The 25,100-nt window shown below is 40.6% G+C and overlaps 1 protein-coding gene across 1 annotated transcript; it reads left to right on the top strand.

The window, feature by feature from the left end:
* The first annotated feature begins 14,261 nt into the window (after positions 1–14,261).
* RBMX2 (RNA binding motif protein X-linked 2) lies at positions 14,262–24,795 on the top strand. The gene is made up of 6 exons (XM_045852253.1): positions 14,262–14,322; positions 14,554–14,669; positions 16,308–16,359; positions 20,592–20,721; positions 22,695–22,872; positions 23,780–24,795. Exons 1-6 carry the CDS (start codon positions 14,318–14,320, stop codon positions 24,274–24,276), a joined length of 978 nt encoding a protein of 325 aa, XP_045708209.1. The 5' UTR covers positions 14,262–14,317; the 3' UTR covers positions 24,277–24,795.
* The last annotated feature ends 305 nt before the right edge of the window (positions 24,796–25,100 follow it).

Genomic DNA, 25,100 nt, shown 5'->3' with positions numbered 1-25,100 from the left:
TTTTCAGTCCTCAGCCTCTTGCCTCCTCAGCTCTCTGAAGGCAGCAATTTCCATGCAGACCTCCCCTGGATCCTGAGCTAGTCCCTCCCCCTCCAACAACCAAGTTACTAGACAACGCTCAAGTACCTAGTGCACACTGTCTCGCCAGGCTCTCTCTCCTTTCACTTGATGCTTAATGGACTTTGGAGGGACTGGAGCATTCAGCAGGTCTCCTGTCTGGCAGAAGATGTAATTGACTCTAACCACACTCTTTCTTCCGCCATAGCTGGATATTAATTTCCACTTCTTCCTCAGCCTCAACTATGAGCTTAACAACTAACCTCAGCCTAATTAAGCATTTACTTAATAACCAATTCTCAGTTACTGTTTCCTAACTCTTCAGATTCTAATTCTCTGAAACAGGGTTTGCTGTTCCCTTCTTCCTCATCCCTCAGAACTCAATTAGTTGAGAACTTATAAGGGTGGGAAAAACAAAGCTGAGAATTGTTAGTAGACTTCATTCCATTTAGAATAGAGCCCATCCCTGTCTAAGGCATCTGTTTCTGTTGGATATACTCACTGAGAATTTTTCTGCACCATGTTAGGCTATTTTTCTGGTCATGAGTAGTGGCTGCTAGCCTTTCCTTTCTTTATCATGTACTCTTGCCTTTCTTGATCCTGTAGACCTGAGGTATTTCTGGGACAGGAGAAGAGGAGGTGGACTACATTCTAGAAAAGTAGTCTGCTTTAATGTTTGGTTGTGGAATTTTCCATTTCCCAACAAAGGGTGGTGGTGTTATTGAAGCAGGTGAGATGGGCTTGGAGGGCAGCTCTGTAGGTCACTCCTATTTTAGATTGTATATCTATCCATTTGCTCCGGTACGTTAGAACTAACCTTTTGCCTGCTGCTCTCTTCTTGGATACCAAGAAGAAAGGGTGGCTAAAAGCTTATTTACTCATTTCAGGTGAGAGCACAAATGGGAAAGATTATTTTAAGTGACAGACTGGAGCAAGGTGCAGGGTTGGAGGCAAATATATTCAGATGTTTCAACAGAATGAGTGGGCCTTTGGCAGATGTCTCTCTTATAAAGGATCAGAAAGGCTGTGGTGTGGGGACTTGGTATTCCAGTTGCCAGCCTTATAACTGTTTTTTGTAACACCCATTAGAAGGCTGATTCCAGTCGCTTGGCACTTGGCCTAATTTTATACCTGGATTTAAGGTATGCTTTTGTTTCCCCAGCCTAGACCCCATGCATGTAGTCAAGATGGCCCTTTTCAAGCCAATTCTCAAACTTAAGAGTGCATCAGAATCCCCAATACCTCATCTCCAGAATTTTGGATACATTAAGTCTGCAGTGGGCTTGAGAATCTGCATTTCTAACCAGTCCCCAGGTGATGCTGATGCTGCTGGTTTGGGGACCCCGCTTTAAGAATCACTACTTTAGTGAGGTGTTTCTTAACCTCTACTGTGTAGTGAAATCACTTGGCAATTCCAAAAACACTGGCATTTGGGTCACACACCAAGAGACTCTACTGTCATTAGTCTGGGGCATGACCTATGCATCTGGAGTTTTAAAACTTCAGGTGATTCAAATATTTGAGCAGAGGTGAGAACCACTGTCCAATGGCAAAAGTGTCTGAAGTCAGGACACCTGGGGACTGAACCGACATCTCTGTGATTTTGCTTGGATAAACAACTTCACCTCTCTGACTTAGTTTTGGCTTCCTCATATGTATCATGGGAATAACAGTACCTACATCACAGTGTTGTGGGGATGATACAATGAGGTATGATGGATATGAAAAGGTTTCATAAACTGTAGCATAGGCATTTCATAACATAGGCATTTTTATTGTGTGTCTTCTAGTCTCTTGTTAATCAAAGTGTTTATCAGATCAGGTATTGGTATGACATGAGAACTCTGTAGAAATATAGAATCTGAGGCCCTGCTGAAGACCTATGGAAGCAGAGCTTCCATTTGAACAATATTTCCAGGTGATCTCTATACACATTAAAATGGTCATTTCCATGTTTTCACTCTTAGGTGCCTGGTTGTATTAGTTTTCTTTTCTGCTGTAACAAACTACCACGAATGTAGTATCTTTTTTAAAGTACATTTTATTAGTTATGCTATTATAGTTGTCCCACAAATTTTGTATCTTAAACAACACAAATTCATACAGGTTCTCAAGGTCAGAGGTCCAAACTGGGACCTAAAGGGCTCAAATCAAGGTATTGGCAGGGCTCCATTCCTTCAAGAGGCTCTAAGGGAGTTTAATAACTTCCTTGCCTCTTTCACTTTTAGAGGCTGCCCCCATTCCCTAACTCATGTTTCATCACTTTGACCTCTGCTTCTTTTGTCGCATCTCCTCTGACTCTAACTCTCCTGCCTCCCTCTTTAAGGACTCTTGTAAGTAGATTGAATCTTCCCACATAATCCATATCTTCCCCATCTCAAGATCCTTTAACTTAATCACATCTTCAATGTATCTTTCGCCACGTAAAGTAAAACATTCACAGGTTCTGGGTATTAGGGTGTGCATATCTTTGAGGAGGGGCATTATTCTGCCTACCACACTGGTTTTCTTTTCTGCCCAGGTCTCTTCTCCCTCCACCCCACAAAAGATGCTCTTCTTAGTTTGCTCTTCCTTTGCTCATGCCCTCGAGATTTATTTATTTTTTTAGCCATAAACACTTCCTATTCGTCTTGTCCTCTCAGGATCCCACAAGCTGATTCAAACTAATGTAGGAAGCCTTGGAAACTAGTGAGATCCCTGTCATTGGAAGTATGCAAGCAAAGGCTGAATGCTCACTTGTCTACAGGGTCTTAGATGGAATTCCTGCAGTGGTGCAAAACATCATTATTTCCATTGAATTGTCTTTCAGTCCCTACACAAACTGTTTTTGATGGGCCCCTGGAGTCTTTTCCCTCTCTCAGCTCCCTCCTTTCTTTCTTAGCTGTATATCCACCTTCTCTATCCACCTTGGTCTTTTCTACCCCCTTTCTGACAATAACACATGGCTCATGTGTGCATCCTAGGGGTGTGCCCATACTATGAGGTTGGGGCCATAGAGAACGGGGTTCCTTACTGGGAGATTGGTGGCAGGTCCTTATAGTCCTGCCCCACTGGAGTGGGCTGAGGGCTCTCAGAGTCTCTGGAATGTAGTGTTGACAAGATGAACAGGCTGCAGTTGAGGAAGAAAAAAGATGACAGGGTTTATGCCCTGGCTGGTGTGGCTCAGTGGATTGAGTGCCGACTTGTGAACCAAAGGGTCGCTGGTTGGATTCCCAGTCAGGGTACATGCCTGGGTTGCAGGCCATGTCCCCAGTAGGGGGCGTGTGAGAGGCATGCCCTCTCTTAGGGAGAGAAATTTCTCGGGTAGAGAAATTGATGTTTCTCTCCCTGTCTTTCTCTCTCCCTTCTCCTGTCTAAAAATAAATAAATAAAATATTTATAAAAAGAAAAGGATGAGAGGGTTTATTATCTGGTCAAATTATCCCATAATGAATGCATTAAAGGCTGGTCATACTGGGTTGTCACCAAGGATACAAAAGAGTGCTTCATCTACACTGAGTGCATGGGACTGATACCAGAGGTTTCAGCTGGAATGGGAGTGGAGGACACACCAGGCTTCAACACAGCCCACCTTTGGAGCCAGGCCCCTGGAAAAGGAGCTCTAGGAAGATATCCAAGGCAAATGGTGCTTGATTTCTATGGTGCCTAGACCATCCATCTGTTAAGCTGTATCTTGCTCAAGGACAAAAGCAGCAGTGACATTTAATATCTTTTCCTGAATGATTAGACTGTTACACCCATAACTATGAAATATTATGCAGCTGTGTGAAGAAAAAATGGGATAAGCTTTATATATCTTGACACAGAGAGACCTTGTAGCTATATTGTTGATAAATCAAGTCACACATCAATATGTAGAGTCTGGGCTTGTTTATTAAAATAAAACCCCCAGACCCCATCTATATTTGTGTATAAATGCATAGAAAGGAGATTGTTAACAGACAATGAATAACTTTGAGGAGGGAGGTAGGATTGGTGGGGCAAGTGAAGAGTCACTGTCACAATTTACTTTGAATACTTCTGAGTTGTTATAGTTTCCCAGTGAGAATGTATTCAAGTAATTGCAAAGGAAAAACCTCCTCAAAACTCCCCCTCCCTATTCCAGCTTAGCCACCATTTTGGAAAGGTCTTTTCCAGACCACACAAAAATGTGGTGTATATTCATATTTAAGTATGTATTTGTATGTATATTTTTATATATGTGTATATTTATGTGGTGTAGCTATATATATTTATATATGTATATATTTGTGTATGTATATTTATATGTGTGTATATATTAATATGCATAGTTATATATTTGCTTTTGCTCATATTGTTTTTACCTGTGTGTGTGTGGACAGGGAGAAAGGATAGGGCAAGACGGGATGGAAGAATCAGTATTTGAGGCTTTAGTCTCTCCTTGAAGTGGGAGGCATTTTGAGGAAAGAGGCCTAGCTTTCTGGGGGATCTGAGCCTTTTGTAGCAATGATCCCAGGTAACATTTATAGGGCCCGTAAGTACTGAGCACTGTGCTAAATATACAGCATCGATTCTCATTTCATCCTCACAACATTTCCATAAGGCAAACACTACTAATACCTCAATTTTACAGTTGAGGAAACCAAGGCACACAGAGTAGAGGACTCATTTGCCCAACATCTCATAGCTTGTAAGCTGTAGATATTGGAAATTGGCACACAGGCCAGCAGCTTGTGTGGGACAGCCAGCAAGAGTTTGTCCAATCTCATATCAAGCATAGACTACATGTTGTCTCCTTTTCTTGCCAGTTATGTGCTTCTGTGCCTTTGCACATCCTACTACCTGTGACCTTCAAGTTGACATTTTTATACTTTGGGCTTTTTTTTAAAGGTGCTTGAGCTGAGATTAAGTACAAGCCCTTTATGTTGTTATTGTTGTTGCTAAAGCCCAGTGATTGTGGAAAATGAGAATCATTTTTATTCTAAGCCCAAGGAAATATATAAATATGGATTCATATATACCTCTCCATTTGTTTTCCTGTTCCTGCTTTCCATTCTTGCTATTGGCTCTCTTACTTTGCATTTCATTATCTAAAGTACTATTATGGCCTTCTAACTGCTTGTCCTGTTTTTCCCCATGCTGACATCCCTTTTCCAGCCTGTTTATCGAGTGCTTACTCTGTGCTAGTTACTATGATTGGAAAGAGCTTTTCATACATTCAAGTAGCACCTTGTGAGGTAAATCATATTATCCCCAGTTTACAAGTAAAGAAGCTGAGGCTTGGAGAGGCAAAGGGATGTGCCTAAAATTACCCAAATAGGAAGGAGTAGCAGAACTGGTATGGAATCCAGTTATCCTCACTCTTGGTCCAATGGTCATTTTGCTATTTACATTAGGGAAGCCTGAGTATGGTTGGGTTAATAATGCTCCACAAAGATGTAAATGTTTTAATCCTTGGAACCTGTGAACCTTTGGAACCTTGGAACCTATGTTACCTTACATAGCAAAAGGGCCTTTGTAATTATGATTAAAGCTTTTAAAATGGGAAGATGATCCTGGATTTTCTGGGTGGACCCAATGATACAAATCACAAGGGTCCTTATAAAGAAGAAGGCAGGAGATCAGCAGTATTAGGGAATATGATGACAGAAGCAAGAGTTCAGAGTGATCAAGGAAGGGGGTCACAAGCCAAAGATTGCAGGTGGCCTCTAGAAGCTGGAGAAGGCAAGGAAAAAATTATCCCCTAGAGCCTACAGTAGGAACCAGGCCTGCTGGTACTTTGCTGTTAGCCAAGTGAAGCTGAGTTCATGTTCTTGATCTTAAGAACTCTAAGCTAATAAATGCGTGTTGTTCTAAGCACTAAATTTGTGTTATTTTGCTACGGCAGTAATAGGAAACTAATAGACTGAGCTAAAGGGTTAATATTAAAAAACTTGGTCCTAGTTATATTGCTGCTTGGCAGTGCCTCCTGCCTAAGAGACATTTGGTTGCGATACTACAAAGGTTTCTACTTAACCAGAAAAGAGCACCTTGAAGGCCTGAGATATCAAAATGCCAATGACCAGGGAGCCCAGCAGAGGGCAGGCAATCTGCAAGGAGAAAGCAATTATTGGACTGGCTTTGCTCCCACCTAGCTATCTATATATACCTGAAGGACCTCCAAAAGGAAAGATCCTTCTAGGCACTTCTGGGTTGCTGTGATTGTGTTGCATCTTAGCCATGCCTTCATGCAGGCCAGAGGAGTGTGATGAGTAGGAAAACCTTGTCATTTGCCACTCAGGGCTCAGACCCTTTTTGCTCTATTCATTTCTTTATATTATTGGGCTAGTACATTGAAATCCTTCTTTCTCCTGTAGAGTAGGAGTTGGGTAAAGAGGCAAACACATTTTTGGTTCATTCCCATGGCTTATGGAATGGGGTGGAGTGAGAGTAAAAAATATACATTCAATCGATGCTTGTGTTTTTTTTTTATGGAAAGTCTTTCTTGAAGGTTATTCTTTAAGAAAGACTGCACTGAGGGGGTCATTTTAGCCTGAATCATATATTGTAGCCCTCCATCTCTCAGACACCCATTTCCAACTTTTTTGTGAGGAAGAGCTGGGGTTAAGATTTGGGGGCAACGATTTGCGGGGTTGTAACAATAGCTGGGGGTATTTGGAACCTGGGAAATTATTATTAAATTAGTAATACCTACCTCTTATCAGACAAACTTTATGTGCATGATATTATTTAATTCTAACATCCATGTGAGGTGATATTATCACCAATGCACAAATAAATTAATTGAAGCCAACTAAATTGCCCAAGGTTTTACAGCTAGAAAATGGTGGAACTAGGATTTGAACCCAAGTTCTGTCAAGCTTCAGAATCTACATTCTTCTAACTTGCTACTAACTTGGTCTCTCCAGAAAGTAAGCCGCTCAACAGAAATAGAATGAAAAAATGTGTGGCATCATTCTACAGCTTTGAACACCTGTGTTCAGCCTCTCAAGAGATGCTAACCTCCACCATGCACAAGAAGAATGCTATAGGCCAACATACAATGTCATTGTGACTTGAGCCGAGACAAGCCTGCTCTGTGCTTCATTCTGAGTGCTTTGCCTGCCCCTCAGCTGGTCTCTCTGACCACCCATCTGCTCTTGTCTTCACAATGATCTGTTTCAGTTATCTGGCTTCTCTACCCCTTGGCCTACCCATTCCTTTCCCTAATATGCAGAGTATCTCCCATTCCCTGGATCAGTGTTTTATCTGGCACTCCTGGTAACTGGCTTCTTTATCTTGGTCTCAATATGGCAACCTATGACCTGTCTCAGCAAAAGAACACCCCAGAAAATGTCTGGCTCAGAATAGTGAAAATGACTGAGGGGAGGGTAAAAGCTGACTATGTAAGGAATCTTTTGGAGAATAGGGGGTGGGACATTAGTCATTAGCCTATTGAGTATTTACTCTGTATTTATCTGCTTAGATACAATTGTGATGACCATTTTAGAATACCTGCTCTAGAGAGGCTCCTATCATCCCTCAAAAATTCTTTCTCATTCAGCTCCAATTACATCAGCCTAGCTCTGCTCCTCATCACACTGGGTCTGTTTCTTCTATTCATTTCAATTCCGCATGCATGCTACTTAGGCTTGCATGCCAATGAGGACTTTGCATTATGAATTTGGAGTAAATGTGATTTGTGATGACAGGTAGGATCCACTTGGACCAGAGCCATATACTCCCACAGCAATTTCTTCTCTTCTCTGTCCCTTTCTTCCCCCAAACTAGATTCTGCTTTTTAAGTCATCACATCAGAAATTTTGGCAGATTCTGAAATTTGTGCTGATTGAGGTATGGAAAGGTGGTGCTTTGGCCTGGGCATGGGGGGAAGGGTAAAAAATGACAGCCAGATAGTATGAGGACATCTGTTGTCTTCCAGAAGGCATACTTTCCCCTGAAAGAAACTTGGATTCCTCCTCAAGAGTTTGGAATTCTCTATCCAGCTATTCAAGATTCTACCTACATATCATTGCTGAGAGCAAGCAGTGGTGCTGATCCTGGGGGAAGCCCACTGGGGTACAGCTGTATTTCAAATTCATCATTATCTGGTTCATATGACTCATGCACATTTTCCTGCAACAGCTTCCAGCTAAGCTTTGCAAACTGCTCTCAATTATCTATGGATGACAGTATTCACAGAAAATCCTTAGATGCTCTAAGGCAGTGGTCCTTAGCTGTTGTTTCTGAACAATGGAACCTTTTTAGAATCTGATATTAACTGTGGACCTTCTAAAAATGCACATGTTCAAAGCAAGCAAAATATAACCAAATACATTGAAATTGAGAACAGGCTGACAGTGACCAGAGGGGAGAGGGGAGAGGATTGTAGGGGTGAAGGGTTTGCAGGAGCAATTATAAAGGACACATGGACAATAACAAGGGGGAGTGGAAACAGGGCAGGGAGGGCTGGAATGATGGGTGGGGGTGGGGGGGGAAGACAGAAAACTGTACTGGAACAATAATAAAAATATTTAAAAAATAAATACATTTTAAGAAAAAATAAAATAAAAATGCATATGTTCATATACACGCATCATGAATTTAGGTTGATATCTCTGGAAGAGATCCTCTGTTAATGCGATGCATCATTTCTTATTCCCTTTATTTCTCTAGGCAACCTACAATTAAGAAACAGATCTTTAAATAAATACATTTAATCAATTTTCTTCAACTCAAGGGAAGTGTGGCCAACACCCACCCTTTTAGGCTTCTATTTTGCTTCCATCAGATAGCATTATCCCAAAGTCTTTAGTGTGAGGACAGGCAAGTGCAGGATGGCATGTTGGTTAGATTTATGGGTCCTCTAGAGTCCACTATTGTGATGGTGACATTGTGGATCAACTGAAATAAGTAAGTGAAAACACTGGAAAACTAAAGGTGCTTTTACCAAGAACACTTTTCTGCGGTGTTTGACAATGTTGGTTACTTCTTGCTCTGTTCTCAAATTTACTTTCTCCTGCTGCTTTATCCTTATCTTTCCTCCTCCTTCTTGGTCTCCTTTGTTGTCTCCTCAGGGACTTTTTAAAAAGATTTTTTAAAAAGATATTTTCAGATAAGGGAGGAAGAAAGAGAGATTAATCACATCAATGTTTGGTTGCCTCTTGTGTGTCCCCCACTGAGGACGCAGCCTGCAACCCAGGCATGTGCGCTGACTGGGAGTTGAACCAGCAACCCCTTTTTTCGCAGGCTAGCACTCAACCAGCTGGGGTCCTCAGGGACTTTTGACTCAACAATTTGCCAGCTGAGTTCATCATTTTCCCCCACAGCAGTCTTCCTACCTGCTTTTCTTACTCTGGCAAAGAGTTTCACTACCCGACTAGTCTCTCAAACCAGAAACCTAAGCGTCATTCTTAAATGTTTCCTCATTACCCACATCTGCTTTACTCAACATGTTATGGCATGGAAATCTGTTGACTTTGTTCCTGCTCATCACAGTCAACTGGTCTCCCCAAATCAAGATTTGTGTGCCTTCAGTCCATCCTTTATACTGATTCCAAGGTGATCTAAAATAAAATGACCATTGCATTCCCAGGATCAAGGGAGCATACTTGGATTGTATTTTTCCCATATATGTTTTCCTTTGAGACTGAGCATGTTAATCTTTGTATTCTCACCACCTAATTCAGTGTCTGCATATAGCAGTTTCTCAACAAAAGTGGCTGCCTTGTTGGTTGGCTGAATGACTGAATGATTGAACCATATGATCACTTCTCAGTGCCTACAGGCTGGAATCTGAATTTCTTGCTTCATCTATAAGGGCCCTTCACTAAATGGCCTGAACTCTTCCATTTTCTTGGGATGCCCTACCCCATTCTATTATCTGGTCATACCATACACTTTTCACACTTTGATGCTTTTGCCTCTGCGGGTTCCTCTGCTCGAAATGCTCTCTCTGCATGGCACCCATCCCCTGTCTCCCATCTACATGGTGACTGCCTTCAAGACCCAATTCAACTGTCACTTGCCTCTATAGCTTCCTTCCAACAATCTGCTTTCTACCTCCAGCTCCATCTAACCCTCAATGGTCAGAATTAAATAATTCCTCATCTGGTCCCAAGAGCATTTCACTCATCCCTTCATTATGACACTCATCCCTTCATTATGACACTCATCCCTCTGTATTGTAATTTATTCATATTTTTAACTATCTGGCAACATTGTGAGATGGTCAAGGGCAGGGACTGGGTCTTATGGTCATGTTCACTGAAGTATTTCCAGCATCTAGCCCAGCACCTAAGCACTCACAAACACAGTATATGCCTTTATGTTGGTTTCATGAGTATTCTTATATATTTTAATATGTATTTTAGCTTAAAGAGGAGGAAAACCATTTCCGTTCCTTTCATCCTGAGGCAAGCTACCATCATCTTTTGCCTGAGTCATTGCAGAGCTTCCTAACTAGTCTTGCTGCTTCTATCCCAGATCTCCCCCACCATCTGCTTGCTCTCCCTGCCCCTCCTGTCTGTGGCCAAGGTGATCCTGCTAAAATGTAAGTCAGAATAAAATTCTTTGGTGGATTCTCTCCTCACATTAAACAAAATCCAAAGTGTCTGCCCAACATGGCCCTGCCTGATCTGCTCCCTTCATCCCCACCTATATTGTGCATAGTGGCTAAGGATACAGACTTTGGAGCTGCACTACCTGGGTTCAAATTCTGAGTCTACCATTTACCAGTTGAGTGACCTAGGGCAAATGAATTAATCTCTCTGTGCCTCAGTGTCATCTTCAAAAATGGGGATAATAGTGTCTACCTCATAGGGTTGTTGTGAGAAGTAAATGAGTTAATGTGTGTAAAGTACTTAGAACAGTGTCTGGTACATGGTGGGCACTAAATCAAATTTTGTTAAATAAACAAAAATTTTCTCAATATTCTCTCCCTTGCCTGCTCCTCTCTGGCCACTCTGGTTTCCCTGTTTTTCAAATATACTCCCATCTCAGGACCTTTGCACTTACAGTTCCCTCTGCCTGGAACACTCTTTTCCCAAGTACACCATGAATTGCTCCCCATCTTCTTGTAGGTCTCTGCCTCCATGTCACTTTATCAAAGAAGGCTTCTTTGATCAATTGTCCTTTATAAAAATAGCAACACTCTTACTCTCTGTCCCCTTACCCTGCTTTATTTTTTCTTCATAGTACTTATCAACATTGAATATATATTTATATGTGTATTTTCCTTTTTCTCAACAAGAATGTAAACTCCAGGGGGACAGGAACTCTGCTTGCCTTGTTTGCTGTTATAACCCCAGCACCTAAAACAGTGTGTAGCATATAATAGCTGTTCAACAGATATTTGAATGGATAAATGAAAGACAAAAGTGAGAATGTAAAGGTTATGATCTCTCTGCCAAATAACATGGCAATAAAAATGTAAGCAATATCTGGATAAAGGTAAGAAAATTTTAACAGTATAAAAAGGGAAAAAAGGAAAAACCCCTCTCTTCCTGGAATCATCTGTTTCCCTAAAAGTAACCATAGTTGTGTGTACTTTAAATTTCATTAACCACTAAGTGTATTGGTTGCTTGCTATGTGTGCAGGAAAATATTTGAGGTCTGAGTGCTGAGCAATTAAAAATGCAGAGCTTTTACTTTCTAGGATCTTCAAGTCTTTCTGGGGCTGGGGAGAACATAAAAGAATTGTGATGTGCTGCAGAGTTCAGAAATGGGAACAATCACTGTGGGCTGGCAAGGTCAGGAAAGGTTTCCTGCATGAGAGATGCCTTGATGGGAGTTTGGAGTTTGGGCAAGTTTCATTCAGTGAGAGAGTGGTACCAGGTATTGGGCTCTCTTAACAGAGGTATCTAGGTTGAATAATGAAAGGGGCCCTTGAGTGAATGAATAGAAGTGGAGTCTGGCTGAAATTGAAGAGTTGTGTTGGGGACCAGTGGGAGGAAAGGCTGGAGAATAGGAGCTGGGGCAATTATGAGAGTGCTGAAAAAGTTAGTAGGCATGCAATAATGACTTGAAACAGAAGGACTGTGAAGTCAAGAGATTGATTTGGCTAGACACGTTGTACAGCCTTTCCTGGAATGTGGGGACTGCCTTTGGCTTCCTTAGCATTACCTGCAGAATCTCAAACTGAGCTCTGCATACAGTGGGTGCTAAATGAATGTTATTGGCGAAGATCACTAATAGCCACCTTGGATGGCAAACTCTGGTCCTTTTCTCAGACATTAAGTTTAGAGGGTCCTTGGACCTCCATCTCCTTTCCACTCACTTGTGAAAATCTCTAGGGATCATTTAACCTACCAATTTCTAACATTTGCATTCACACCCATTGAGTTGTCCCAGGAGAAATGGGACAGTTTTGAGCTCTCCTAGCTTCCAAAAATCTCTGCTGAACCCACCAGCTGGATAGTAGCAGTCTTCTCTTGTTTCCCTCAACCTAAATTGTCTTCCCTTTTCATTGGTCTTACTCTTCTCTTTTGCTTCAGCTTCTTTTTGAACTGTGATGAGAAAGGCCCAGGTGTCGCCTCAATTCTCTCATTTCACAGTGGCTTGAAGAATCCAACTAGATAATGCTGCATCCTAATTTACCACTTTGCAGGGGCTACTCCAACTGCACAGCTAAGCAACCTAAGATTCCTAGTAGTAGATAAAACCATATGCAATCTGTCACTGTTTAGTTTTCATTGCTAAGATAATTCTACAAAGTTAATGAATAGCTGGGTTAGAGTGGGGAGGGGCAGAGAATGAATGAAGCCTCTGTTCTGCTTCTTGTAAGGACATTAGGTACGTGATGAGTTGTTGAGGGTATAGTTGTCATCATCGCCATCATCATCAAAGTGTTTTTATGAAGGGCTTAGAGCTAGGCCTATACAGAACTACATAGCTCTGGACCTTCACTTTTAGCCCACATATGGTTTGAGACCAGATATTGATGTGGGCACATGCAAGATGGATTCAAATCATCAATATGGCTTAAATCACACATTATATGCCACCATCTCTTCTATGGTTTACTGATTATTTCTGGCATAAAGTTTATCATGCAAATATATCTTGTCTCTTCTAGAATATTATTAGCTCCTTGAGGGCCAAGAACCCAACCTTATATTCCTGTCTGCAGACTTGCTGTAAAGGACAAATATAGATGCTCAGTAAGGACTGATCAACCAGATCCTATGGGTAGAGATGGAGTACCTTTCAAATTAATTAACTCCTTTGAACCTCAGTTTCTCCCTCTATAAAATGGTGATGGTAACTACAGAATTTATGGGGTTATTGTGAGGATTGAGGGGCCAATATATGCAAATAGCTTAGCACATAGCCTAACATTATCCACTCAAGTGTGAGGTATTAACTCAACAATATTAATTTCTGCCTTCTGCTTAAGTGGGAGAGAGACTATGGAAAAGGGTGAGTGTAGCAACCCTCACACAAAACTGTATTCGAGTAAGCCTGTAGAAGCCGAGTGGCCCATTACCTATGCTTTGGAATTGAGCAGAAAAGATTTACCCTGTCACATATCTTTTTTTTGAAACAATTGGATTATGTTATTTTTTTTAAATGTTTTATTTATTTTTAGAGATGGAAGGGAGGGAGAAAGAGAAACATCAATGTGCGGTTGCTGGGGGCTGTGGCCTGCAACCCAGGCATGTGCCCTGACTGGGAATCGAACCTGCGACATTTTGGTTCGCAGCCTGCACTCAATCCACTGAGCTATGCTAGCCAGGGCTTCATATATCTTCTTTCCTTAGTTCTGCTGTAACTCCTGAACAGTGATGCTTTGATGGTGTGTGTGTGTGTGTGTGTGTGTGTGTGTGTGTATGAGAGAGAGAGAGAGAGAGAGAGAGATTGGCCTGAGTGGGGATCTACACCTGGAGGAAAGGCTGGGAGTAAAGTCGTTATATCAGGAGCCTTTTTTTCAAACATTCATTCAGCAAACATTTATTGTTAACTGCACCACTGCCAGGCATCGTCCAGGAACTGGGGGTTTTATAGTTGACCAGGATCACACCTTTGCCCCATTTCACAGAGAAATGTAGCGAGGTAGCAGAAAAAAATTCATTGGAAGAGCTAATTCCTTCCCGACCCCGCCGCCCGAAGAATGAAGCCGCTTTTGCACTAGTGCGCAGGCGTCGTGCCTTAGGGCCGCAGGGCTGTGGCTAGGAGCGAAGGAGCGGTTAGCCGGAGCTGAGTACTTCCGGCGCGGCGCGAGCTACGCAGAGTTTAAAGGGCGCGCCACGCCAGGGCCACGCATGCGCCCCGCAGCCACGCCCATAGAAAATTTCACCTTTTTGAGCGCGAACCCGCGGAGATGAAGTAAGGCCTTCGCTTCTTTTAAGGGGCGGGGGGGGCAGTGGTGAGCTGTGGGGACGGTGGGGGTCGGTTAGGGGTGGGCCGCTGGGAGTGACCCACTGGGTTGATGTGGTAGAGCCTCCGACCGGCCGAGGGGCGGGAGTGGCTCAAGACTAGAAAATTAGACTCCTCGTTTTGCTCTCCCTACCCTAGGCCAGGCCGCACTTACTTACCGCTCTTCCACCCCCTCTGCAGCCCTTTAACTAAAGTGAAGCTGATCAATGAGCTGAATGAACGTGAGGTCCAGCTCGGGGTGGCGGAGGAGGTGTCCTGGCACTCCGAGTACAAAGACAGCGCCTGGATCTTCCTGGGTGAGCTTCACGTCTTTCCTAGTGCTCCTCATTCTCTCCTGCCTTGCTTTGTAACATTTCAGTTTTTCCGCTCTTCATTCTTCCTGACATTCATCATTCACTTTTGTTTCTTTCTGCTGTCTGCCCATAAATCTGTTTTCCATCTCTTTTCTCCCTCATGTCTAGTTTGCTGTGCCTGCCAAATCAGTGGTCTCATAGTTACAGTCGCCATTCACTGTACCAAGAATTTTGCTACTTTGCTTCTCAGACTGTTATTTTTATAGCTTTTTATTTTGCGGTTACAGTTGGCGTATAATATTGTATTAGTTTTAGGTGTACAACATAGTCATTAGACGTTCATATAACTTAAAAAGTGATCACCTGGCTAAGTCTGCTACCCATCCAACACTGTACATAGTTATTACAATATCATTGATTATATTCCTTATGCTGTACTTTACATCCCCATGACTGTTTTGTAACTACCAATTTGTACTTCATTACTTTTTAAAGGTTTTATTTATTTGTTTTTAGAGAGAGGGGAAGGAAGGGAAACATGAATGTGTGGTTGCCTCTTGGGCGCCCCCTACTGGAGACCTGACTGGCAACCCAAGCATGTGCCCTGACTGGGAATCGAATTGGTGACCCTTTAGTTCACAGACCCAGCACTCAGTCCACTGAGCCCCACCAGCCAGGGCCCAATTTGTACTTCTTAATCCCTTCACCTTTTTCTCCCATCCCCCAACTTCCCTCCACTCTGGTAACCATCAGTCCGTTCTCTATGAGTCTGCTTCTGTGTTTTTTTTTTTGTTCATTTATTTTGCTGTTTAGATCCCACATATAAGTGAAATCATATGGTGTTTGTCTTTCTTTGTCTGAAACCATTATCATCACCCCCTTCCCCCCGCATACAACTGAGGAAACTGAGGCACTGAGAAGTCAATGAACTTCTTAAGGTCACATAGCTAGTAAGTGGAATTTCCAGAACTATGGGATTCTAGAACTCATGGTCTTAACCAGTATCGCATATTACTGTTAATTGTCCCCCTTTCTTCAGAATTCATTTTCCTCATCTGATTAGCTGCTGCCTTCTGTCCATGGTCATAGTACCATCTGTACATTCACTTTGTGTCACATCCAGTAATTTGACAGCTTATTCAAGGAGACAATTGCACCAGTCATGGTGTTAAGCACTTTATATTCATTGTTTTATTTAATTCTTATAACAAATCTGTGAGGTAAGTATTCATATCCCCACTTTATAGGCGAGGAAGGAAACATTTGCAGGTGAACTTATTTTCTGTGAAATGCTTAACAGTTGTCCTTATAAAACACTTAGTCTGTGTGAGGTGGAGTTAATATTTGCATATTTAAGCTGATTTTGGATCTTAGTGGTGAGTTTATGAGTAAAGAGCCAGTGAGTCAAGATACGTTTGTGGGATGAGAATTTTGTGCTGGAAACAGTCTGCTTTGTCCATAGAAGTTTAGGTATGAGGAGGATTGTATATATGTTTCTGTCATTGCATCAGACTGTTAGTTCTCTGAGGGCAGGTCCTGTGGCTTACTCTTGTTTGCACTCTCAGTGCCTGGCTTTGTGCGTCGTATGTTATAGACACTTGGTAAGTGTTTGTAGAACTGAAATGTGGTTTTCCCTTCTAGGAGGACTTCCTTATGAACTGACTGAAGGGGACATCATCTGTGTGTTCTCACAGTAAGTCCCCTTTCATTTCCTGCCTTCGGTGTTATCAGAGTATTTTGCTTCCATAATGCCTTTTTGTGGCATCACAAAAGCCATTTATTCTAATTCTAGGCTGACTGGCATGCCTGCATGGGGAGGGCCAGAGCTCCTACTCTAGTCTAGGTCAGTCACAGGACATGGTTCTAGAATTCTCCCAATGTGCAAAATCCAAGAAATTGGATGTTTTGGGAGGCAGTTTTGGGCATTTTGGTCTATTTTTATTGCTTTTCACTGGGGACTATTCAGCGGGGGCCTACACTAAACAGATTGCAACTCCCACGAAGATACTATGTATCTTCCTCAGACTTCTATAAACTAGGGGTAACTAACTCATGGTGACAGGGTGCTTCTGGGCCCACACCTTTGTGGCCTTGTAGAATTGGGGCAAATCACCAAGCAACTGGTGAAAAAAAGCAAAAGGTTTAGGCAGTAGTTTGCTTTCTTTGTTTCTAAATGTGTATAAGGTTGGTGAGCAGAACTGATCTCTTTACCCAGAGGCTGAATCACAGGCTGATGAGAAACACAAATAAGTAGGAGAACCTCAAGGTCTTCATTCTGTGAGATGATAGCAGCAGCACTGGGTGGGAGGGGGACTTGACAGCTCACAGTAATAGTGGCAGCTGGCAGAAGAGGGGTTGGACATAACCCTAGAGCTACACAGAGTGATTAGAAAGTTCATAGGGCCAGAGGGCTTCAGCAACTCACAAGAGCAGAGGGCCTTGGCCCTTGGGTTGTGTAGCCCTGCAGGAAGAGAGGACTGTTGCAGAGAAGTTGGATAGCATGTACAGGCAGAGGACCATGGCAAGCAGGGTGTAGCAAGTTTTCTGATTATCAAAGTATGTATAATCATTATAGAAAGTTTGGTGAAAAGAAAAGGTATAAAGAAGAAAATAGAATGTACTTTAATGAAAACTGTTAACAATTTGGTGTACTTTATCTTTTAAAAAATGTTGGGGATAATTTTCAATATTTTGCTGTTATAAATTATATTGCCATGTTCCTTGTGTTACCTACATCTTTGTATGCATTCCTGATGGTTTCCTTGGTGAAATCACTGGATTCAGACGTCAGCATTTTTAAGATATTTATAAACATTGCCATATTGCTCTCTGAAAAGGTTATATCAATTTCCACTATCACTAGAATGCTCATTTTTCTGACTCCTAATTGGTAGCGGTTATCTTAAAAAATATTTGCCATATGGCTTCTCATTTTATTTTACTTTGCCTTTATTTCATCATCAGTGAGGTAGAACATTTTTTCATAGATTTACAAGCCATTATTATTTCTTTTTTTTTGTCAATTGCTATTCATATCATTTGCCTATTTTTTTCCTATTGGTGTTTTCCTCATTTTCTTATTGACTTTACAAGAGCCCTTCATTTATTAAGGATATTAAATCTTTATTATAACACTTTGTCATGTATTGTATTACTATTGACTTGTTCTTTAAACATTTGGTGTGTTACACTGCAGTACCATCATTATTATTTCTTGATGCTCAAATTGTTCCAATTTGGTCTGTTAGGAGTCCTTTCAAGCCAGCTCCTATAATCTTTCTTTAACATTTTCTTTTGAAATAATTTCAGGCTTCAAACTGCAAAGTTATAAAATGGTATAAAGGATACCTTTATCCCTTTTCCCCAGAGCCCCCAGATGTTAGCATTTTACCATGTTTGCTTTATTGTTACTTCTCTCCATGGATGAGTATTATTTTTTTTTCTGAACCATTTGAGAGTCAGTTGCAGACCTGATGCCCATTGATCTCTCAATTCTTCAATATGTATTTTCCCTAAAGCAAGGACATTCTCTGGTTTAATCTCAGTGTAGTGATCAAATTCAGGATACCAACACTGATGCAATAGTAGTATTTATGTATAGACTTTATTCAACTTTACCAGTTATCCTGATAATGTCCTTTATAGCAAAAGGAAAAAGAATAGCTTTCTGATCTTTAATCTGTGAAGTAAATTGCAAATAATATTTTCTCCTAGTTTGTCATTTGTCTTCTGACTTGCTTATTGTGATTTTGTGCTATGCAGAATTATTATTTTTATATATTCATTCATATGTTTAAATTATCTTATGGTAAAAGGGACTTTTTAGGAGGTGTACAGTCCTATGAGTTTTAATACAGGAAAGATTTGTGATTATTCCCACAATTAGGATGGAGAACAGTTCCAAAAACTCCCTCATGCTGTCACTTTATAGTCTCCCCCTCTGGTATTTTATGTGGTCTTTTTAATTGCTTCTGGATTTTGAGTCATAATTAGAAAGTATTTCTTCCTACCCACCCATCTGTGTTCTTGTCTAGTTCTTGTATGGTTTCAATTTTATACATTGAACTTTCTGATCCATTTAGAGTTATTTTGATGTATAGTGTGAGATATGGATCCAATTTCTTGTTTCTTTTTTTCTAAATGGCTATCCAGTTGTCCCAACAATATTTATCAAAATGCCTGTATTTTCCCCCCAAACAAATTGGGATGTCATCCTTATCATATATTATTTTTCCATATATACCTAAGTAGTCTCTTTCTTGGTTTCCTATTCTGTTTTATTGGTCTGTCTGTCTCTTCATGTGCCAGTACCACACTAATTAATCATAGAAGCTTTTCAGTGTGGGAGAGTTACTCCTCCCTATTTTTTAAAAGTTTTTCCAGCTATTCTGTTAATTTTTCCACAATAACTGTAGAATCAACTTATCCAGCTCCAGGGGGGAAACACAACTTGTATTGAAAATTGGGATTACATTAAATTTCAGTATTAACTTCGGGGAAGATTTTGATATCTTTATGATGTTGACTCATACTATCCAAGAACAAGGGATGTCTTTATATTTGTTTAAATGTATGTTTGTATCTTTCAGCAGTTTAAAAAATTCTTTATATAGGCTTTATCCATTGATTATATGTTTTAATATTGATCTGGTTGATCTAATCTGATAATGGCTTGTGTGTAAGAGGATGACTTATTTTTGTTAACTTCATATCCTGGCACCTTACTGAATTGTTATACTGTTTGTTTTTATCATTGCTTATCATTGATTCTCTTGGATTTTCTATACTACTGCTATTGTGATCTTAAAACAGAGATAGTTTTACTACTTCTTTCATTTCTTATATCTGTTTTCTACTTAATTGCATTGGCTAATATCTACAATGTTAAATAGTGTTACATAGTTCCTGATCTTAGTTGAATCATCTCTAGTAATTTCTATTAAGTAAGATGCTAGATTTCAGGCCCAGGTGTGTGTATGTGATCATGTTATATAATGTATCCATCAATTCCCATTTGATTTTTATGGCTTATTTTTTACTTTGTGATGCTTTAACTTATCTGGAATTTATTTTTGGATAAGGAGTAAGGTAGAATTTTATTAACTCTCATCTGCTTTCCTTAGATTTGCTACTTTTATATTCATTTTTCCTTTTTTAACAGTATACTTCTTTAAGGTTACAGATTTTCCAGGGTATGGTTTTAGCTGCATCCCATAACTTTTGGTATATATTATTATTCTCATTTTTGTAATCTTCTAAACAGTTTGCCACTGACTTTTTTTTTATTATGTTTCATTTTCTCTTTCATTCATTTGTTAACCAGGATAGTAAGTTTCAGGTACTACGTTTATTTTGAGACCTATGCTGTAGTCAATTTTAATACATGTGTCATAGATTCTTGAGAAGAAAGTGTTGCTTTTTTATAAGATTCAAACATATCTCTATATCTACTAGTCTGACAGTAATATATGTTAACACTTTAATTGTTATAGTATTAATTGTATGTTTATTGTATTTCTATTACATAATTATATGTTAATTATATTAATTCCTCTGCCCTAATTTTTGTCAACTTTGTGTTATAAAGTGATATGTTAAAATCTCTCATAATTTTCACTTAGTTTCTGTTTGTATTTCTAATAGTTTTTTAATTAAACTTTTATTTGTTAGTTTATGAATAAAATTTCATAACTTACACTTTTGTTATGTTTTAGGACCTTTGGGGGGCTTGAATTTATTTTTGATTTTAATTGGGTATTCTTGCTATATACTTGTCTAACTTTTTATTTTTAACCTTTTTATATCATCTTGTTTTAGATGTTTTTCCTGTGCAAACTATATAATTTGAATTTTGTTTTGTCATCCAATCTGAAAGTTTTTGCATTTTAAACCAATAGTGTCTTTACTCTTTTATAAAATAAATAGATATGGGGAGATTGTTAATATTAATCTGGTACGGGACAAGAAGACTGGGAAATCCAAAGGATTCTGTTTCCTCTGCTATGAAGACCAGAGGAGCACAATTCTGGCCGTGGACAATTTTAATGGGATCAAGGTAAGTGTTCTTAGTAAGCAGGATTTGGCTAGACTTTTATCAGATAGCAGTTTGGTTTCATTTTTCACCTAAATCTCCACAGGCTCAAATACAGTACTGGTCAGCTGAGTATGTTGTGAGGGTTGTAGAGTTGTGGGGACATACTGACCAGTAAATAATGCCAGGAAATAATTCTAATTGCTCATGACCTTACATCCTATTCCTTTTCCCCATCTCTTAACAACTGTTTCTCTAGGAACCTAGGAACCATGCCTCCTCTCCTCCCACCCCCCCTACCCTGCCTCTATTTCTTACCTTTTCATCCTTAACATTCCACTCTTATCTCTGGTTTGTTGGAGAACAAAGAGACTAACAAACACTGCTCTTCCATGTGTCCTGTGTCAGGGGATTTAGGGTTCTATCATGGCTTCATGACCTAGGATAGTTCTGTATGTCTGTCATTATGTCTCCACAGACTTAGCAATCAGTTCTGGGCCCTGGATAGTCTCTAGTTAAAATCTGATGACAAAGTCTACAAAAGTAACTCATTCTGAAGTTTTCTGTCCTCTGTTCCCAATAAATCCAACCCTTGTCAGTGAGACCTTGGGCGAAGAAAAGGGAATGGGTAAAGTCAGGCTTATCTGTGCTCCACAGAGTCCCTGCACTCATTTAGGTAAAGCACTGTAGATGAACATGCATTATCTCAGGCCAGGAGGCGACTCTTGAGTTGGAGAGTTTGTCACTGATTGCACAGTGTGGAACAGTTGGAGACTATAAAACAGGGTGGAACAGGTTTCCAGGCTTGCTTTTTTAAAAAAATCCTCACCTGAGAACATTTTTCATTGCTTCTAGAGAGAGGGGAAGGGAGGAACATTGATGTAAGACAGAAACATTGGTTGGTTGCCTCCTGTATGCAACTGGACTGGGGATCGAACCACAACCTGGGTATGTGCCCTGACCGGGAATTGAACCCGCAACCTTTTGGTTATAGGACAATGCTCTAACCAACTGAGCCATACTGGCCAGGGCAAGGCTTAATTTTTAAGAGAGCCAACAGTCAAAGGGAATCACCATAAAAGGAAGGTTTTCAAGATGTTTTGAAATGGGGAATAGGAAAGATGACAGGAGCTGCTTGGGCCCAAGGTAAGAATAAAAATGTCCTCTTGTATTAGAAGTATAAAAGCCAGACTTTTCAAATTTCAGATGCTTTGCCTATAGAATAAGTCAGTATCTGCCTGAATGTTTTTGTTTTAAGTGAGGGGATAATTTTTTTTTTTTGCTCACCTGGAGAGTGTGATTCACATTGAAAGTAACAGTGTGAGCCAGTTGTTTTGGGAGGGTGGGGGTGGAGCAAGGTGTGAGGGCTTAAGAAAAAAGACAGCGGACTTTTCAGTACTGGTTGAATTAACCAAGTGATTAAATATAGCTAGAAAAAAAGAAAAAAACAAAAAAAGACAGTGGTCTTTCTAGATTCCTTCCCCCCTCCCAATTGGTTTACCTTGGCGTCATCCTAATTGCTATGTTGAGGAATCAACTGTAGTACTGGGTTCAATTTCAAGATTTCTTCTAGCTGCCAAGGTATATTTCACTATAAATTAATGTTACGGATTGAGACTAATTCACTGTTTGTGCATCAAGATTACCACACTTTCCTCTGCTGCTTGTGGACAGAACTTCCCAGTCTTTTTCATTTCATGGCACATGTAAAACCTGAAGATATTATTATCACCCTGGGGTAAGTTGTGGAGGCTACCTAGTACATCTGCTTCATTGCTCCAACTGCCCCAAGCCCCCACCTGGCTGTCCTGAGAGCTGAGCAAATTAATATGTAGGTGTGTGCTGTGACACACCAGTTAGGTCTGTTTTAGAGATTTCCCCAGAATTAGAATAGCAGGAAGGTCATGGGTGTAGTTCATACCATGGCTTTCTGCAACTGGGTTCATGTAGTTTAATAGGATGACTGTCTTTGCTGAAGCATTGCCTGTCTATCTTAGATCAAAGGAAGAACTATCCGAGTAGATCATGTGTCTAACTATCGGGCTCCAAAGGACTCAGAAGATATGGATGATGTGACCAAAGAGCTCCAGAATAAGGGCTGTGGGGCTCGCACCCCCCCACAGAACTCATCTGAGGGCTCTGAAGATGACAAACCCACCAAAAAACACAGAAAAGGTAAAGTGTTAGGACCTAAGAGGAGATTCTGGGTAGTTGTTAGTATTTGATCTTCCTAGCATTCACTGAGACTTGATAATCAATTCTTAAGTGTGGAGGAGGGGAGGGTGTGGAGAACCTTACTTGACTAGGGAAAGGAGAGGTACTTTTAGCAGAAGGCTAATATTATGGGTTGCACTGTGTCCCTTAAAATTCATACATTGAAGTCCTAACCTCTAGTACCTCAGAAAGTTACTGTATTTGGAAGTAGGGACTTTTAAGAGGCAATTAAGCGTAGGAATTGCCTTATACAGCAGTTTGGCACATCAAGGGTAACATATTGAACTTGGCTTCTCAGAGGTACTCTTCTGGCAGTCTAGACTATCACACTACTGCCAGGGATGCTTTCCTTTTGCATAGCCTCCATCTCCTCCATTTGACTTTTTCTAAAAAGATTTTTATTTTTTAGAGAGAGGGGAAGGGAGGGAGAAAGAGAGGGAGAGAAACATCAGTGTGTGATTGATTGCCTCTCATGCACTTCCTACTGGGGACCTGGCCTGTAACCCAGGCATGTGCCCTGACTGGAAATTGAACCGGTGACCTTTTGGTTTGCAGGCCAGTGCTCAATCCACTGAGCCACACCAGCCAGGGCTCCATTTGCCTTTTCTTTGTTTGTTTTTTTAGAAGTCATGGTGGGATTGAAACATTTAATTTTATTTTTTTTCTTTTCATCTAACAGTTTTTATTATGTCTGAAGTCACATGTATTTATTATATAATGAGGACAGTTTGAATTTAGGGATTGTATCCTCTGCTGAAAAGAGTTTGCAAAAATCCTGATTGGTACAAATTAAGCTTAAGAGTGTTTAAACACTTCACTATAGATCCATTTTCCTTTTTGTATTGATTGCATCCCTTTCTTCCTCCAGACAAAAAGGAAAAAAAGAAGAGAAAGAAAGACAAAGAGAAGATTGATCGGGAGTTACTGGCAGAGCAGCCAACCTCCTCTTCAATTCCCAGAAGCAAGACAATAAAGGAGAAGGATGACCCTGGCTCTAAAAAGCACAGCAGCAAGAACTCAGAGAGGGGTCAGAAGCCAGAGTCCAGGGAGGTGTGGAAGCACCACCTCAGCTCCCCTGAGGTCAGGACAGCCTGTCGAGGGGGAGCAGAGGACCGGGAGAGGGAGCTGAAGAAGGAGAAGCCTAAACATGAGCACAAGTCCTCAAGCAGGAGGGAAGAAAGAGAAGAAAAAAACAGGGATAGGGACAGAGGTCGAACCTCAGATACACATTCTGGCCGGCACGAGGGACATAGCCATAGAAGTAGAAGTAGAAGTAGGAGCCCAGATAAATCCCATAGGCCTAAAAAGGCACGACATTCCCGAGACCCAGACCCCTTGAATCCCAGTGACCGCAAACACCACTGAAGCTGCAGCCTGGGCAGCTGCTTGATAGAATTAAAATGAACTGCATTTTAAAAAGGCAATCAAATTCAGTTACATTTTTACTGTTTCTGTGTGTAAAATCTCTGAGGCTGCATTCTTCCATCCCTTGAGTATTAGACTCATTGAGAGAGCTGTACTTTCAAGAGCCAAATGTCCTGGAGTTTTGAGCAAAATCTATTGTCCTTGGGAATATGCTTGGAGTATTAGAGTATATATCCTAAAAATTGGGTTCATAAGTGTGGCCCTTGAATTTATGACCCCAGTTAATGATGAAGTGTTCAGGAAAGGGGAAATGCCAGGTAACTCTACTAGCCTTTATTCTAGATGTTAAGAGCCTTTTCAGTGACCTTTCCAGTTGGCAGGTAGACCCATAGAGCAGAGAAATGTGGCTTGACTGGGTTTAGACAGCTTGATGTGAATGCGATGATTCATAACATCAATTCAATCCCTTTTGCCCCTTCCTGTATTTGAAAATTTAAATTTTTTTTCTTTTTTGGTTCATATATGTCTTTGGGTTTTTGCCTTGCAATTTATTTATTTATTTATTCTTATTGAGGTGAAATTTCACATGACATGAAAGTAACTATTTTAACTCCTGTCTAGTTCCAAAACATTTTCATCACTCCATAATGAAATCCTATACCCATTAAGCAGTTATTCTGTATTTCCTCCTCCCTGTCCCTGGCAACCACCAATATGCTTTCCATTTCCATGAATTTACCTATTCTGCACAGTTTATATAAATGAAATTATATAATATGTGACCTTTTGTGTCTGCTATGTTTCAATATGTTTTCAAGGTTCAT

This window comes from Phyllostomus hastatus, unplaced genomic scaffold (genome assembly GCF_019186645.2).
Source record: "Phyllostomus hastatus isolate PE091 unplaced genomic scaffold, TTU_PhHast_1.1 phas_contig_90, whole genome shotgun sequence".
NCBI lineage: Eukaryota > Metazoa > Chordata > Mammalia > Chiroptera > Phyllostomidae > Phyllostomus > Phyllostomus hastatus.
The sequence above is the reverse complement of the archived record's forward strand: the minus strand, read 5'-3'. Positions and strand labels throughout refer to the sequence as shown.